Source organism: Dromaius novaehollandiae, chromosome 1 (genome assembly GCF_036370855.1).
Source record: "Dromaius novaehollandiae isolate bDroNov1 chromosome 1, bDroNov1.hap1, whole genome shotgun sequence".
In the NCBI taxonomy this organism is placed as follows: Eukaryota; Metazoa; Chordata; class Aves; order Casuariiformes; family Dromaiidae; genus Dromaius; species Dromaius novaehollandiae.
This window is the reverse complement of record NC_088098.1, coordinates 71,856,119-71,870,568: the sequence shown is the minus strand read 5'-3', so window position 1 is coordinate 71,870,568 and position 14,450 is coordinate 71,856,119. Positions and strand designations below refer to the sequence as shown.

Below are 14,450 nucleotides of genomic sequence, written 5' to 3'. Positions count from 1 at the left end.
CTGGGCACACCGCTGAGTGCCAGGGAGAGGCACTGATGCCAGCTTCAGTAGCTCTTGCTACTTAATTTTTTACTGCAGCAAGGAGATCCAGATCAACCATCAGTCCTGGCTGCAGCATGATTCTGCTGCTGCTCATAGGACACGGCACAGGTTCGGGAGTTGCTTGAGAGCCGCAGCTGCCCTGCGGGCACCTGCCATGGTCAAGAGCTCCCCAACCTGTGTGTTACACAGGGAGCGGTACAAGCAAGTTAACAGGATGTGTGTGGCCTCCCTGCCCTCTCTTGGCCTCAGGTGAGTATTGGCACCTTCCATGCAGATCTCGGCCCTAAAGCTTTTCACAAAGGTAGATGCACAAATTGGTGTGTTTTTCATCAGCTGGACTAGATTCATTCCTTTATTTCAAAACTCTGTCAGTGGTGGCAGCACTCACCAGGTAACAGGGGATGCTTGGAGGCACCTGTTGAGCTAGCTAGATAGAAAAATTAGGAGATAATGCAATCATCCTGCAGCATGTGTATGCCTTTTTTACTACAGACTCATTTGGGGGGGAACCAACAGACATTCACAGGAGCAGCGATAGGAACTGGCCCTGTGGTTTGCTCTTTCCTCAAGTGAAGAACCTGATCAACAGGCTGAAGCTATTTCTCATGAAGTGACTGCTTGATTATTCCATGGAAACTCAGACAAGGCCCGCAAGGCAGACAGGACGCGTGTGCCTGAGAGCAGCTTTTGGCCAGGGCATCCTCACAGGAAAGTGGGAGATGCAGCATTTAACCTCCTCAGAAAGAAGAATATTCAATCCAAATTGCCCGCTGAGAGATAAATGCTCTAGTTACCAAGCTATTACTTAAATGCAGAGCTGCTCCTCTTCCAGCTGCAGTTTTTGTTTGAAGAATGGTGCCCTCTATTGTTCTAGAGAGAAGCTGCTGTGACTTGGGGGATGAAAAGCAAGAATACAAGATTTTATTTGTTTTACCAGTACCACAAATTCTCACAGGTTTTAACATACAAACAGCTGGCTGGGTCTTTAATGCTGAATGCACTACAAGGCCAGGACTTTGGTTTCCAGAGTTAAGTCAGGATGGAGGTTGCTATGGAGGCCTATGTACTGACATAATTAATGGGAGAAACTTATGTAATGGGAGAGGGGAGAACTGCTTATTATGGTTAATATTAAGGTTGGTGAAAAGCATCAGAACATGAGTGTGCAAGGGGCTGAGGTCAGGCTACCTGTGCATCCTTAGCTTCAACATCTCCTGACATCTGAGAGAGGGGGAGTAACCATGGCCTAACAAGTGGCCAGTCGTTAATCAGCCCATCCTTGTACACACACGTAGGCTATCTACAAACTACAATGTGTTTGTGTACACCTGTGCTGCATGTATTCCAGCTCCTTGGCATAACAGTTAGATTTTATGCTTGGATTGCAATTTGTTCTGCAGAGCAGAGGAATAAGTAGTTAAGACTATATCTGTCTATCTGTTAAACATGTGAAAGGTCTATGCAAAATACATAACACAGCTGGTCACAGGTGCCAGTTCCAGTGTTGTAAATTACAATGTAAGTACAGTTATTTAGAATGACCTTTGGAAATAATCTGTACGCAGTGCTCCAAGAACCATCTAGGGGATGCCTGTTCCCATCAGTGTACTGCCAGGCCAAGATGGCATTTTCTAGAGTCTAGCTGTTTGCTGTGATAACTGAACATGCCGAGTCTGCAATTACGGTATAAAAAAGCACACTAATGTCATGGTGTTGCTTGGATTTTGTAACCCCAGGGTCATACATTCAAAGGGATAGAAGGTGATTCAGTTGTCCACCAAGGTCAGCATTAAGGTACTGCAGGTCCTTACTTTTGTTTTTCTTGGGGATCACCTATGCCTTCTCCAGGAACAAAGCAGCCTGGTCTGGAACACCCGAACAGTCAGGTTAGGGCTATACTAACATTTTCCCTAGTGTGTCTAGGCAAACCATTTGCATTTGTACCAGTCTGTAAAGAGGGGATCTCTTCTCTCTCCCCAGACATTCCCTATGAATTCATGTGACAATGCCTTCAGGACAGATGCTGCCTCTTTGACTGAAGACAGCTCTGCATTACGTGAAGGTCTCAGGTTTCCGGCTGGGCCAGAAGGAGCAGAGGCAGTCCGGAAGCACTTTCCCTTCACTTCTCAAAACAGCACACTGCACAGCTGAGAATGGGAATCCTTTCTTTTGATCTATCCCTGCTAATGATGCTGTGAGGTAGGTGAGACTACAGTTCAGCCATGCAGTAGTGAACTGTAGCAGGAACATGGCTATGAAATGGCCAATTTTGGATGTATGGTTTCAAACCGCTGTCTTTTCTAGAGTGTATTCCTATCTAAAAATAGTATTGCCATGCATGGTTGCTGCTTCTGTCACAGAAACAAAAGCTGTATGTAAGCACAGTTGGCTCTTCTTGGTATTGCTTTGTGACTTCCCTAGCAAAATAGATAACTTGCATATATTGACAAGAGAAGCAATGAGCTGAATACAGTTACCTGAAGAAGAATTCAGAACAGCCTCAAACTTTCCCAGAACCCAGCCATCCCAGAATTGCGTTGTTCAGGTAGAATTCCTTTTACTAATACTATTCAATTACATTTTCACTTCCTGGCTTTAATCAGACGCGGAAGCACTGAAATGCAGTGAGCCTGTCTGCTGTGCATCTGAGGATACGTGTGCAGTTCTATAACCAAAATAAGACCAAACAATGCCAGAAAGATTTCCCTTATTCTTAGTCCAGGCTCTAAGAATATTTTACATCTCAGACTAAAGTGATGGAGTTAACTGGAGTGTTGATGATCTGCACTACAAGAAAACACAAACCTGACACTTTATTGTAAAATAGCTGCTGCTTGTTGTTGTCAGCTTCCATGGTTTGCAGTCCCAGCCAGAGAACTTAAAATACATGGGCTCAGTTCTGCAAGAAGCCAAATTCCTTCTGCAACTGCTGAAACCAGTGTGCTGAAATCAGTGGTCGATGAAGACGTTCATTTTGCAGAGTAGAACCTTAAGTTAAACATAGACTAGTTAGATTTCATAGATAATTTTTTTTTAGCTTTACTGGTTGAACCTGGCCCAATACTTGCAATAGGAGAAATGCACTATTAAGAGTCACTTTTTCTGAAGTGCTTACATTGTTTTGTTTGAAAGGGAGATAAATCCTCTGGTATCAGGGAAAGATTTAATTTCTGACTGAAGGGTTTGAGAAAGCTTCCCCTATGAGTAGATTACTTTGGTACCAGGGTAGTGGTTACTATTGTGCTGTCTATGCCCACTCAGAGCTCTTGCTATTGAGGTAGAGGCTTAATGCTAGACAGCAAATGACCCTCTAGGCTGACCGAACCATCGTTGGACAATGTTATATTTCTGTGTGATCAGGACAGATTTTTTTAATGTCTAAGACAAACCATTTCAGACTTGAGGATTCATATAAAAAAGTAGGTACAGCGAGATGACGGGCATGTACTCATTCTGTGAAGGCTGTTCATCTCCCTGGGCCTCGTTTTCCCAAGCTGACAAAAAGGAGATGACCTGACTACATATATGTGTGTGTGTGCATATAAAAAATGTATATGCTTGAGGTCGTTGTTATTCAATTATAGTAACATAAGGAGATGGCTTTTCTTTCTTGGGAATTTTAGGCTGTTGCATCAGTGAGCAAAGATGTATCATACAAGCAGCTTCACTGGGTACTCACTCTTCTCAAGTCACCAAAGATGCTTTGAAGCTGGCCTCGTGGTTGCACGCAGCACCCGAAATGCATTTGTCCTGTGCGATTGCATGCCTGGGATGGGCCGAGTCCATTCTTCCTATCAGAGGAGAGGTATGTTCCTTGAAGCCGGTGCCTCCTGCTGCCCAGGTCCTCAGATGACCCTGGACAAAGGTAGCAACATGAACTTCGTTGAGCAAGTTATGAGATAAGATGCAGTGGGACTGATGATTCATTGCCTTGTCAAATGCCAATGTCTGCAGTAATTGTAACCTAAATGGGTCATATGTCAATGCCTTCAAATGGTCTTTGGTTGCAGAACTGAGCAGTAGGGTTGAGTCTTGATGTGGGGGCAGGTTGAGGGATGCTCATTCTGTGCAGATCTCCAGAGTAATTGTGACTGAAGTATTTGTTAGTTAATGAAGTTTATTGGGAGCAAGCAGAAAACACTTTGGACTCAGAAAACAACCTAAAAAAGGCACCTTTCTCCCATAATTCTAACTCTTGCACACTTTCTCTCCTCAGACCCCAATGCTAAAAGGCAGTTAGGTTTCTACAGACAATGGTAAAATGGCACCCTGTCACGGTGGATTACTAGCTGCCTACGTATTGTTGGAACATCATCAGACTTGTGGAAACATTGGAACATTTAGGACCACCAAGCAAATCGCAGCCTGCTCAGTCAATCATTTCTGTCAATTAGCTACAGGCTCCAAGTAGCACTTTTGAAAGGAGTTGGGCTGCCTCTTGTAAGAGGATCATTTTGTAGGAAGAATAGGATTGAGCTAAGGTTGAAATGAGAGTTTTTATTCCTTTACTTGCCTGGCCTTTTTACCTCTTTAGAAAAAAATTCCACTTAAAGCTAAACAAGAATTCACCTTGAGAAACCCCCAGCTTCCCTCATCATGTCTTGCTCTCACTATGAGTAAAACTAACTCAGAGAGACTTCCTGTCATCCTTTTGGTATGATGAAAAATATACTTGATTGCAATAGTGTCTGGATGGCACAGCCAAGATCAGAACCGCATTGTGCTAAGTACTATTTGCTAAACAAATAGGAAATGAGATGTTGTTCCCCACAGGGCGCTCAGTATATATAGACAAAGTCAAAGGGGATGAAGCAGTATTATCTCAAGCTTACAGCTGGAGGACTCCAGTCCAGAGGGATTATAGTAGCTTGCCCAAGGTCACACAGGAAATCTGTGGCTGAGCTGGGAAATGAAACCAGATTTTCCCAGTCCCAGGCAAATGCACCAGACACAAGATAATTTCTAAAATGGAGTGGTTCAACCCACATCCATACTGAAGGTTTCAGGAAGGCCTGAGCCCTCCTTACAGAGGCTATGGGAACTGCATCTTTTGCACATCAGCTACATGTAGGCTGTGACTAGGACATAGATCTTTATGAGTACCATCGTGTCCTTTCTGAAAGATTGTTTTTAAAGATGGAATGTCATGTTTTACGTGATTCTTCATCACATGCTATATGCCTAGAAAATTTGCTTTTCAGATGCAGCAGCATGACTGTGCTGCTCCAGGCATGTCAGCATGCATTGCTGCCCTCTCGTGTAAGCCTTGCTGTAATTGCAGTGATTTGACAGTGCCGAGGGGGGAAGATTATCTGGTGCCCTGCATCTGGTGTAGTCTTTCACACCGGCACACAGCTAATGCACATTGTTACCTTTCTCATTTAGTGGTATTGCTGTCTCTGCCACGCTTATTTTGTATGGACACGAGCTACATGACAATGGAGAATCCAGGTCATAGTCTTAGTAACCACGAGGCAGATTTGCTAGGTCAAGGTAACAGTTAAGACAACATTATAGCAACAAAGTGTAGTTAAAGGTCAAGCAGTGTTCTCAGGTTTCTCATGAGCTTTGCAGAAGGGGCAGTTCTACCTCATTGATCAAAGTTCACCTCAGGTTGATTCTGACTGCTAAAGTCAAATCATCTTTCTCAGCACACAGCATTTAATTAAAAGCAGTTTGGTACACTTGATAAAAGGGGAGATAAAATTTATGAGAAGCTTCATAGGCAACAACAAAGAAATTCCAATTCTTCCCCACTTAATGGCTAGCCTGAATTTTATTTTAGCAATAGCAATTGATGGTGCCCTGTGATACCATGTCAGTGGGTCTTTAGCTGGACAGTAGCTGGAGAATTCCCTCCACTTTCCATCATACTGCTTGTGAAAGGGGCTGACAGCAAATGAGGATCAAGTCACAGGTGTTTTAGTTGGTGTCCCTCCTCTCTTTCTTCTTCCACCAGAAGCCTTCCCTTTTAAAATACCTAGGCTGCTAGTTGCCAGCACTCATCAGTGTTCCACTGGAAAAGGTTTTTTAAGTGGACCTTTCACAAGGCCAGCTGGAACTCTTCTGAGGATTTTTCTTCAAACTTTTGCTCTTTAAAAAATAAATGATAGAAAAGTTTTCCTTCCCTCCATGTTGCTCCAGAATTGAATATGAGGTCTTTTATATTGCATTTTCTCACTAAATTTCACGATTATTTATTGTCATCTTCCTTCTGCAGATGGGTAAAGTGAGACAAAGTGTGTATAGCTGAAACAACAAGCACAAAATACCACATGCAAAACAAGATATGCATAAAGTGAAAACTATAGTTTGAACAATAGCATCATTTTGTATTTTGCAGGAACAGTACATATGAAAGCATGCAACTGGACAAGTCAAGACATAGGCAATTAATAAGGTAATTAGATTATGAGACAGAGGTTTTTGGCATAGCTAGTAATTGTTAGAGGCAAAATACCATTTAACTCATCGGTGTATTACTGTGCAGGAATCTGTCCTGTTGATTGGGCTTCATGCTATTTCCGTAACTGTTCCTCTCTGATACACCTGTGACTCAGAGAACTGGCAACTGGAATCAGTCAAGGTCATATATACGAATCCATGTGGATCAAAGCAAACACTGGAGATTAACACCCAACTGCCAACTTTCACAGCTGAAGACCCATTCTGCTGTAGCTGTATCTCACCCCATTCAACTTCTGGATGACTGAACAAAACTGGTTTCTGTGATGACACTGTCTCACCCCATAAGAGACTGCAGAGATCTCTGTGGCCCTTCCACGGTCAGGGATTCAGGAAAAGCCTCTCTAGGAAGTAAAACAATCGAGCTTTAGCTTGCAAGAAGGGAAGACTTCTGTCTTAGCCAGGAGTTGCTGCAGAGCAAACACGTGTGGGGAAAAAAAACACCAGGCCCATCTGTGGGACAGGAAGGAGGTTTCTTACCTAGGGGGCACAGACAGACCCCCCTGGAAGTGACACATGGGCACCAGAAAGGGCTCAGCTTATCAAACAAGTGGCGAGGGTGCTCCAAGTTTATTGTGTTTGTATCAAGTTTCTTATTGCCCTAGCAGATGCCAAAGAGGCTCTTTTCAAGTCAGTCACCAGACAGTACCCACCAGACAGCACCTCCTGTTTATCAAATCACAGTGACAGTTTGCTGTCCTAACAGCACACAGAGCAGGGAACCCACTGCAGAGCAGGGGGAAAGTATACAGCATACCTAACTAGCAAAACAGACCAAAACAGACCAGCTAAGGTTGCCTCCATCCAAGAATTCTGGAAAAAATTAATGATGAAGCAGTAGCTGTCTTAAAAAATATTCACTCATTAACGCTAGCACAATACAAAAGTAGCAAATATATCATTTTCAAAAAAGGTAGTAATGGGGACTGTTGCTTACTGTGCATTACTTCAGATACCAGACTGCTTACTTGAAACAATCATTAAAAATTGGGATTATAAAAAATACCATGTAGCTGACAAGGATGAGACAGGCAGAAGAAATCAGTGTGGCTTCTAAACTAGAGGGACCATTGATCTAGTTGTGCAACTCATTAGTGGTCCAGTTACATTGAGCTAGTTAGTGCTGCAGCAGTTTCACACAAATATACCGCTTTGTTCTTTTAAGACACAGCAAATGATCAGAACCATTAGCCACGCCACTGGCTCTACAGAGCATGCTGGGAAGCCTTAGCTTCCACAAAAAATAGCCAGTTGACTTGCACAAAAGCAGAAGAGAGTATCTTTCAGCAGCAGAGGTCCTCTACAGCTTACATGGGGTCCTGCCACCATCAATTCCACTTGTAAGGGTTTCAGTGAGGCTTCTAGAATTCTTGGTTTCATTGTCACATCAACACTGCTACCACAGTTAGCTGATTTCTCTTCATAGCAAATTGGATTAGTCTCCAGTTGACTTAGGGAAAAAATCATTCATTGGGATATTTGACTAAGGATTGCATTTAGATGGCTTAAATCACAAGTGCCTGACTGCAGCGAGTTTCCTGCCTTAACTGAAATCATCTTCACAGGCCCTCCCCTCCTCAGCACAAGAATTGAGTGGCATTTAACTCACCTGAATCAGGCCCTCAGTTCCTTGTTCAAAGTTTGATTTCTGCCTACTACCTGAAGCATACATGCATCTTGGCACCTTGTATTTTTTTTCCTGTGAAGACTGCATTCAGTTCCCCTCCCTGACAATCTCCAAACCACCACTGCATCAGTGCTTTAAAAGTTATACCGAGTCACTAACCAATTCCATCTTTTGAGGGTTAATATTACTCTTAGTAACAGTTCCTCAGCTCAAGATGAGCTCCTCCATCCCTTCTAGCTACTGGGCTATATCTGATTGAAAATATAGTATGTGCAGACTTTCTAGTAGAGCATATTTATTGTCTTCTGTAGAAGCTGCATGCAAACCAGTGTTCCCCCCACACTCCCAACTAAATAAATTCCTGTTTAGGAGTGTAGTGTCCTAATGCTCAACACACATTTGAGGATTTAGATGTTTTCTGAATAGACATAATGAATTTAGTATGGCCATTTCTGCAAAGTTTTGAGATCTAAACACAGAACATTATTTTGGCCTACTTTCAAAGTAAATGTTTTTTGATGGACAGCAGTTCTAGCAGTTGTACTGTGTGTGCGAGATGTACAATGCAATTCCAGCAAACCATGAACTGTAAAGACCCAGAGTTTCAGAGGGGAATTTATTGTATGGGAGCATATTCAATATCTTTTGTCAACCATTCATGAGAATAATCAAAAATAGAAGCTTTTTAAATGACAAAGAAAAAATATAGTTACATATAATACAGATTTTCATCTTGCATTGAAGCAGAGCAGTAATAAAATGCTCACTTGTGTTTTCACAGTTAGTTTGCATTGTTTCTCAAAGTTAAAGCTTCAGCAACTCAAATCTTCCAGTCAGAACCCCCAGTTAGCAGTTTCACTGGATGACCATATTCATGGGGGTGATCGTTCTCTGCATTTTGATACTCTTTACTAAATACAGCGGGCATACTTCATCCATCTCAGTACTACTAAAGTTTTCAGAGATACCAGCTATGCTTGAAATGAGGCATCCTTGCTGCAACAGAAATATTTTTGGATCAGAACATGCTTTTAGGCCCAGTTCAGAAACATATCTATGGCATGCTCAAGAATGTGTATAAATCCCATTTGGTCCAAAGGGCTCTGAGTTACCTTTATGACCATCTTTACTTGTTCTGTCTCTAATAAGCATAGCACACTGGTATCAAGCATTAACCAGTATGTGATCACGTGCATAGGTTGCTTGCAAGACAGCAAAGGATTTAAACATTCTTCAGCACTCCATTTACTTGAGTCCTAAATGCCTTCACTGCATGCATGTATTTATGTATATACTACACACACATACACCCAACCCCTCCCCACAATATTATTGCAATAATTCTCTGCTGGTATAACAGTTTATATACCAAGTTTCACTTACTTAGTTTTCTATAAACATACAAAAAAAAGCATCTGAACAGAGCTAGAACAGCTTTCAATCAGTCACTATATTTGCATTGAAAGCTTTATTTTGAAAACTTTAAGCAGCAATACTGAATAAATAGACAGAATGATTGTTTTGTCATCTCCATACAGCTGATGGCCTTCATCCAAAACATTAAAATACTGTAGCAAATAGAATAGACATGCATGTTTCAATGTTCTAAAAAGAAAAAAGTGTAATATAAAAGTAACACTTTGACACTTATTTTAATACAGTACAGGCCATTAGAGACTATTTTCTGGAAAAATATCTGAATACAGTTGTTATTTACATGGATCATTAAGGCCCAATTCACTCAAGTTAATGCACATCAGGAATTTATATGCTTCAAGATAACTCACTAAAAATTACAAGATCAGCTTTTGCTCATACTCATGTGATCCCAGTTCACTAGAATAATGCAATACTCTGCATGCTAAAAAGAAGGCAATTATTGCCCCCAGAGAGATTTTTATTTCTCTAAAGGATCTTTTCCCTCTCACCTCACACAAAGTATGTTTGTGTATTTCTAATGCTAGTGGTGGTTCTCTTATTAAACAACTTCCTTCCAACTTGCAGGGGTTTAGAGAAGCAAGTAATCTGAAAGCTAACACACCATTTTCAGAAGCGATTCAGGCACTTGGGAGCCTAAGTCCCACTGAAAGATAATGGGAGGTAGGTTCCTAGCTCACTTTTCGAAGGGGGACTCTACTTTCTCCATAGCTTGGGCATTTAGAAGTTTTTCCATTAGCCTTAACCTATCTGCTTTCCCAACAGTCACTCTCCCTTTTCCCTCAACAACATAGCATGATCAGCAAAAATAAACTGTATCCTCATGGATGAGAGAGGTAACACATTTAATTCCCATTAGTAAAGAGTACTCCATATAAATTCCCTGTGCACTGGAAAATTAGTGCTTGTGTATTCAACTATTTAATGCAGAAAAACCCTCCGTATTTATCATGCTGGCCAGTACATAATACGGCACTTGTTAAAATTAGTATGAACAGCTTCCTTTCTGCTAATGCCCCATAAGCAGGTGTGAAACACTTCTGAAAATGAGTATTTCTACTTTTGTAAAGAAAAGAGTGAGGTTCTGAAGTTGATCAGACGCAAAACTCTTAACACTATAATGTGAGAAAATTTTAGAGTTGTAATACATTGTTCAATTCACATATAATGCAAGGACATGCCATTTCTTTTTGATTTATTTACAGAGATGGTGAAAATGCTACAGAGCTTTAACCTGGGTGAAGTTCAATGAGCATCAGGAACATTGTGGGGGAAAACATTTTGTCACTGTCTCATGTGACAGGTTGAGATACCAAAGCCTCTCCTTTACCATGACAGTGGCTGAAGCTGTACACACTTCTCAGACCACCTTGACATATGCTAAAGCTCTGACAGGGAGGGTCCACTCAATGCAGCAGCCGCTCTTGAGGCAGCTCCCAGCTTGCTCCTCTGTCAAACAGCTGCTGAGATCTGCAGATGCCAATTTTTAACTTAAATGGGAAACTCCTTCCTGGATTATGTTATGAAGCCATACCTCACGCCCTCCAAAGCCCCTCTTCTCCTGCCTTTTTAAATCATTTTCCTCCTCTCTCCATTTCAAAGAATAATCTGGCAGAGAAAGATAGCAGTTTTTATGAGTGAAGAGCCCAATTCAGCTCAGACTTAAATCTATGGGAGATGGATCAGTCACTTTAAGCATGACAAAAACATTAGCTGCATAAATATGCAAATCTGCCTTAAAAATACTTTGTCTCAGTACATAACTGAGTTTGAAACAAGCTTTTCCATGTGTGTTTCTCCCCCATGCAGCATAATTTGCGCCAGACTTGGCAAGGTGCTGAGCATCTCAGTTCTCTAACATCAAAAGGTGTTGAAGATGCAAAATATCTGCAGGAGGGCTGTTTTATTTCTATAAATTGAACCCAGAATGTAAGGCATATATGCTCAAGTACCTTGGACAGATATTGTCCCCAAAGTATGTATATTTTGCACTGATATTTATATATATAAAATGTGTGTATATATATAAACATATACATATACACACACATATATACACACGCACATTCTCTTTTCAATACAAAGAAAGTTATGGGCACAGTAAACATAAGCACAGAATTGTGATAAACTAACAGTAAAATCTGTGAGCACTGCAAAGATTGCTTGGGTAAGAACATCTCATTTTCCAGTTTGCTCACAAGACAGACCTGACAAGTTGAACAGTAAAAATTCAGAGTCCATTTGAAAAGGTCCTTTATATATTCACAGCCTTATCTGTTGCTGTTAGTCTAAATACAGCAGCATCTTTAGAATATCTGATGCCATTAGTAAGTGAAAAGGGAAAAAAATGCATTAAACACTCAAGAGTCCTTCATCTTCTACTATATCTTATAAAACTTCCACTTGTCAGTATGACGAAGAAGCTCCTTAAAAACAAACAAAAAACAACCCCCAAAACACTTTTTAATTAACATTTATCTGCACATCAGTAAATCCACACAAGAGGATGCTAGGAGTTAAGAATTTTAAAAGTATTTTCTATGGCAAAAAGCTTGGAGTTTCCTAACCATTGATAAAATCCTGATTCTACCAAAGTCATAGGAGTTTTGCCATTTTGCCACTGACTGGAGTGAGGGGCTCCTGTTCACTTTTTTGCTCTGGGGACCTAAATTAAGTACTGCAGTGAAAGCACTATGGCTCCCTCTGATGTCAAGGGGATTGCAAAGGTGTGGGTAACAGTATGCATTGCTGTTAGAATAGGAAATCCAAATACAACTAGGTAAAGCCTATCCATTTTCCATCTCATCCCTGAGGCTAGATTCCTGGTGCATACAAAGTGTCCCACTGATGCCAATAACCATCTCTACAAACTTGGTGTCCATTTTATCAATCTAAGTTCAAGGACTGTAACCAACACATCTGCTTGGCAGTATCTTTCTTTCTGCATGGGACCTTTTTTCTCTAAACCTTGGTTAGCTTTGATTTCATTAGAGTGGCCTCAAGATATTTAATGCCATCCCTTAATATGTTATTGTAAAAAGTAAATGAAGTTTACTACCAAATGTGTGAATTTCCTCTCATTCCTCTTTGTAAGCTTTATGTTCTGTAAGGGCACTGAACAGCAAAGTATCTTCCAAAGGGGCTAACAGTTTTACCATTTAGCACCGGGGACCTGAAATGAAGTCCTGGCCCCGCCCAAGTCAGTAGAAGCTCTGCTATTGGCTTCACAGGACTCTCTACCAGGTTTCTTCCCTCCACAGAACACGAGTGAATTCTGGAAGGCTGGAAGAGGATGTTCATTTGTTTTGTTTCTCTCTCCTCCAACAACAAGATTTACTGCAAAACAAGAACACTGTAACGGCTAGTGGAAAAAATAAAGTACAAAATCACACACAGTGAAAGCCTCCTACCCTCTTCTGGTAAGACATATGAAGACAACTCCTTACATTGTTCTTTTCTCAAAAGGCATATACAATGTGGCAAAATATTTCAAATATACATTCTATATAATAAAATATCATCTAACTAGTGCATCTTCAATCATATGCTGGAAATATTCTTATCAAGACAAGGTTTAAATTCCATAAATCTTTTGAACACTAGGTGCTTCTGTCAAGGCAGACTCAACAGCAAGTAAATCCCACAAACTCACTTTTTCAGGTCTTAAAAGGTAGCAATGGATGGAACACAACATATTATGACCCACAACAGAAATTAACAAAATCAGTGGTGAGAAACCATTTTAAAGGTTCAGCACTCCACAAAACAACTCTGCATTGCAAGTTGTTATACTTGATCAAATGCTGGAAGTTTGTACACACAAATTAAAGTCACCTTGTCAGACTGATGTACAACAGTACATGGTTATTCACAAGTTAAAAATAAAAATATAAAAGGTCAACATTCACATGTCCATTGATTAAAGGGAATAAATTAAACCTCAGATCAGTTGCATACATGGTTTCCTTCACCCTGCTCAGTCTTTTATTTATGCCTATACATTGAATAATACTTTCCCAAACACTTCGAGGCAAAAATAAGTGAAGGCTTTTGCACTCTAGCTGTGTGACAGCAAGTTCATCATTGCCAATTATGAATTGAAACAGTTCCTCTGTTCTTTAGCATCAGTGCACACGGTATGGCTCCAAGTGGTGTGTCAGAAGAAGAAGGAAATTAAAATATGGTGGTTAACAGAAAAGCTTCTTCCATTCATCATTGGTAGAATTAAAAAAAAAAAAAAATGTGTATCTTGTCTGGGGTACCTTTCTAGGTCCTCTCCAGAAGAGGTATATACTGTCATACATAAATGCCTTCTGGGTTAAAACCAGATGACAGGGGATTCTGTAGAATTCGAAGGTTACTGGGGAGTTGCCTTGATGAGCCAGGGCGTTTCAGTGACCCAGACTGAAATGTTGTCTCTGCACAAGAAAGACGACAGTTAGAAAAATCATCAAGGGTAATGTTTGTAGAACACACCTCCTCTTCCTGTTTACTGGTACACTTCAGTGTAGTGCAGAAGAAAATACCGTCACATGCAACAATTCAGATGCCTGACTAGGAAGTGATAGAGATCTAAGGTACACACTTCCGACTCATTTTAAAACAGATACAAAACCTCAATATAATTATCCCCCCCAACAAACATGCAGATACATGCAATGTGTTTATGCAGTAATGCACAGAAAGAGCTTGTACCTATGCATATTCAAATCTCCAACTTCCTCTCCACTTGAAGACCCCTTTGTATTGTTAAAAGGCTGACATTCAAAACCTAGATGTCATCTTCTTCCATTCCCCTCTCCAGTCCACCCTATGTGTGCCTTTCAGTTAGAAAGTTTGAGAGATGGGCCAGAACAGGCTAAGGAGAACACTGAGGTGA

The 14,450-nt window shown here is 40.9% G+C and overlaps 1 protein-coding gene and 1 long non-coding RNA gene across 10 annotated transcripts in view; one reads left to right on the top strand and one right to left on the bottom strand.

Annotated features, from left to right (window-relative positions):
- Positions 1–1,495: 1,495 nt before the first annotated feature.
- On the top strand, positions 1,496–8,607 carry LOC135329066 (uncharacterized). Of its 2 annotated transcripts, XR_010390274.1 has the most exons (3): positions 1,496–2,241; positions 3,666–3,847; positions 6,386–8,607. It is a non-coding gene; the product is annotated as an uncharacterized LOC135329066 (long non-coding RNA). The 2 variants fall into 2 exon arrangements; XR_010390273.1 differs by lacking the exon at positions 6,386–8,607 and having other exon boundaries at positions 3,666–6,169.
- A 129-nt stretch (positions 8,608–8,736) lies between these two features.
- Positions 8,737–14,450, bottom strand: part of RASSF8 (Ras association domain family member 8) — an 88,713-nt gene continuing 82,999 nt past the window's right edge. For all 8 annotated transcript variants that reach the window (XM_064516223.1, XM_064516258.1, XM_064516229.1 and 5 more), the window contains one exon: positions 8,737–13,989. In XM_064516223.1, the coding sequence (XP_064372293.1) occupies positions 13,868–13,989 (122 nt within the window). In that variant the 3' untranslated portion in view covers positions 8,737–13,867. The remainder of the gene's footprint in view (positions 13,990–14,450) is intronic.